At 67.0% G+C, this 1,290-nt stretch overlaps 1 protein-coding gene across 1 annotated transcript; it reads left to right on the top strand.

The window, feature by feature from the left end:
- Positions 1-106: 106 nt before the first annotated feature.
- EMIHUDRAFT_125116 (putative DNA ligase) lies at positions 107-616 on the top strand (the record flags this gene model as incomplete). Its single annotated transcript, XM_005759223.1, has 2 exons — positions 107-334; positions 461-616. Coding segments are annotated over 2 exons (384 nt in total), but the record flags the coding sequence as incomplete, so codon positions are not given.
- Positions 617-1,290: the final 674 nt, after the last annotated feature.

Genomic DNA, 1,290 nt, shown 5'->3' with positions numbered 1-1,290 from the left:
GGTCATCGGCTCGGGCCGAGGCGCGCATGCCATCGAGCATCGGCTCAACCAGCTGCGCTCGCGCCTCCCTCCCCACGTCGCTGAGCGGGCGCTGCCATCTCGGCAGAAGCAGCTCCAGACGTCGCGCTGGCTCGAGCTGGCGGAGCGATGCTGCAATCCGCAGACGCGGCCGAGCGGGCCGCAGCAGAACGATGCCGCCGTGGCCAAGGCGGCGCGTGCTGCGATCGCCGACGACGAGAACCTCGACGACGCCGGCAAGCAGGCGCTGCGGCGCGCCGCTGGCAGAGCCCCGCTCCAGCGGCTCCCGCTCTCTGGGCTCGCCGCGAACTACACGGTGCCGCCGATGCGCATATCGAGGAGGGCTCGGTCGTCTCACTGCCTGCTCACTGCAGCAGCGGGACGGCAAGCGGATCGACCACGGGCGCGTCCCGACCGCGGCGCAATATGGGCCCTCGGCGAGGCAGGTGCGGATCCCGGAGAAGTGGCATCGGTCCGCATCAACGACACCCGCTTCTTCCTCCTCGACGCAAACTCGGCCCTGGCCAGGCTGAGGCACACAACGTACAACGTGCTCGACATCCAGAGCGGCACCTCGATCGCCGACCTCCTCTCCAACGTGAGCGCGTGGCTCGACTACCATGTTCAATCCCCCCTCCGGGTGATGCCAGGGCAGCAAAACGGGCTACGGGTGGTGCCATGCAGCCAGCCTGACCCCCTAGAGCCGCCCGGCACCACCGCACCGGTGTGAGGCGTGATCGTGCTGCTTGGGGTACATTGTTGTTTTCATGGGCTCGAATGCGGTGTGAAAAAGGCGCTCCGAGGTGCCGATTTTGCACGAGAGTGCGAGGTTCGAGCTCTCGTGCTCCGTCCACAGGCTGCGAGCCGTCGAGTGCTCGCTTCGCACTTTCCATTGGGTCCGTTGGCGCATATCGGGCGCCTCGCAGGCACGCCGTCCCCGCGTCTCTGTGGAGGAGATGCGTCACCCGGTTGCACTCAAATCGCAGCCGAACGCCATATCGCTCCGTGTGCCCCACCGGTGGCTAGCCTGCCGCCACCGCTTCTTCGCACTTTCCATCAGATGTGTGGGCGCGGGGCGGATGCCTCGCCGGCAGCCGAGGTGCTCTCTCCTCGGATCCTTTGCGTCACCCGCAAAAAGTTCTTCGGAAGCCACTGCCGTCTGGGCACTCCACCAGCCCTCCTCGCCTTTTGAGGCTGGGATTGGTGTCGCCCGTGGCATCTGCGCCGGTCGAGAGCTTCCACGTCGCTCATGCGCATCAGGGCGAGCGAAAC

Source organism: Emiliania huxleyi, assembly GCF_000372725.1.
Source record: "Emiliania huxleyi CCMP1516 unplaced genomic scaffold EMIHUscaffold_8052, whole genome shotgun sequence".
Taxonomy (NCBI): Eukaryota; Haptophyta; order Isochrysidales; family Noelaerhabdaceae; genus Emiliania; species Emiliania huxleyi.
Note: the sequence above shows the minus strand (reverse complement) of the source record. Positions and strands in the feature narration are given on the sequence as shown.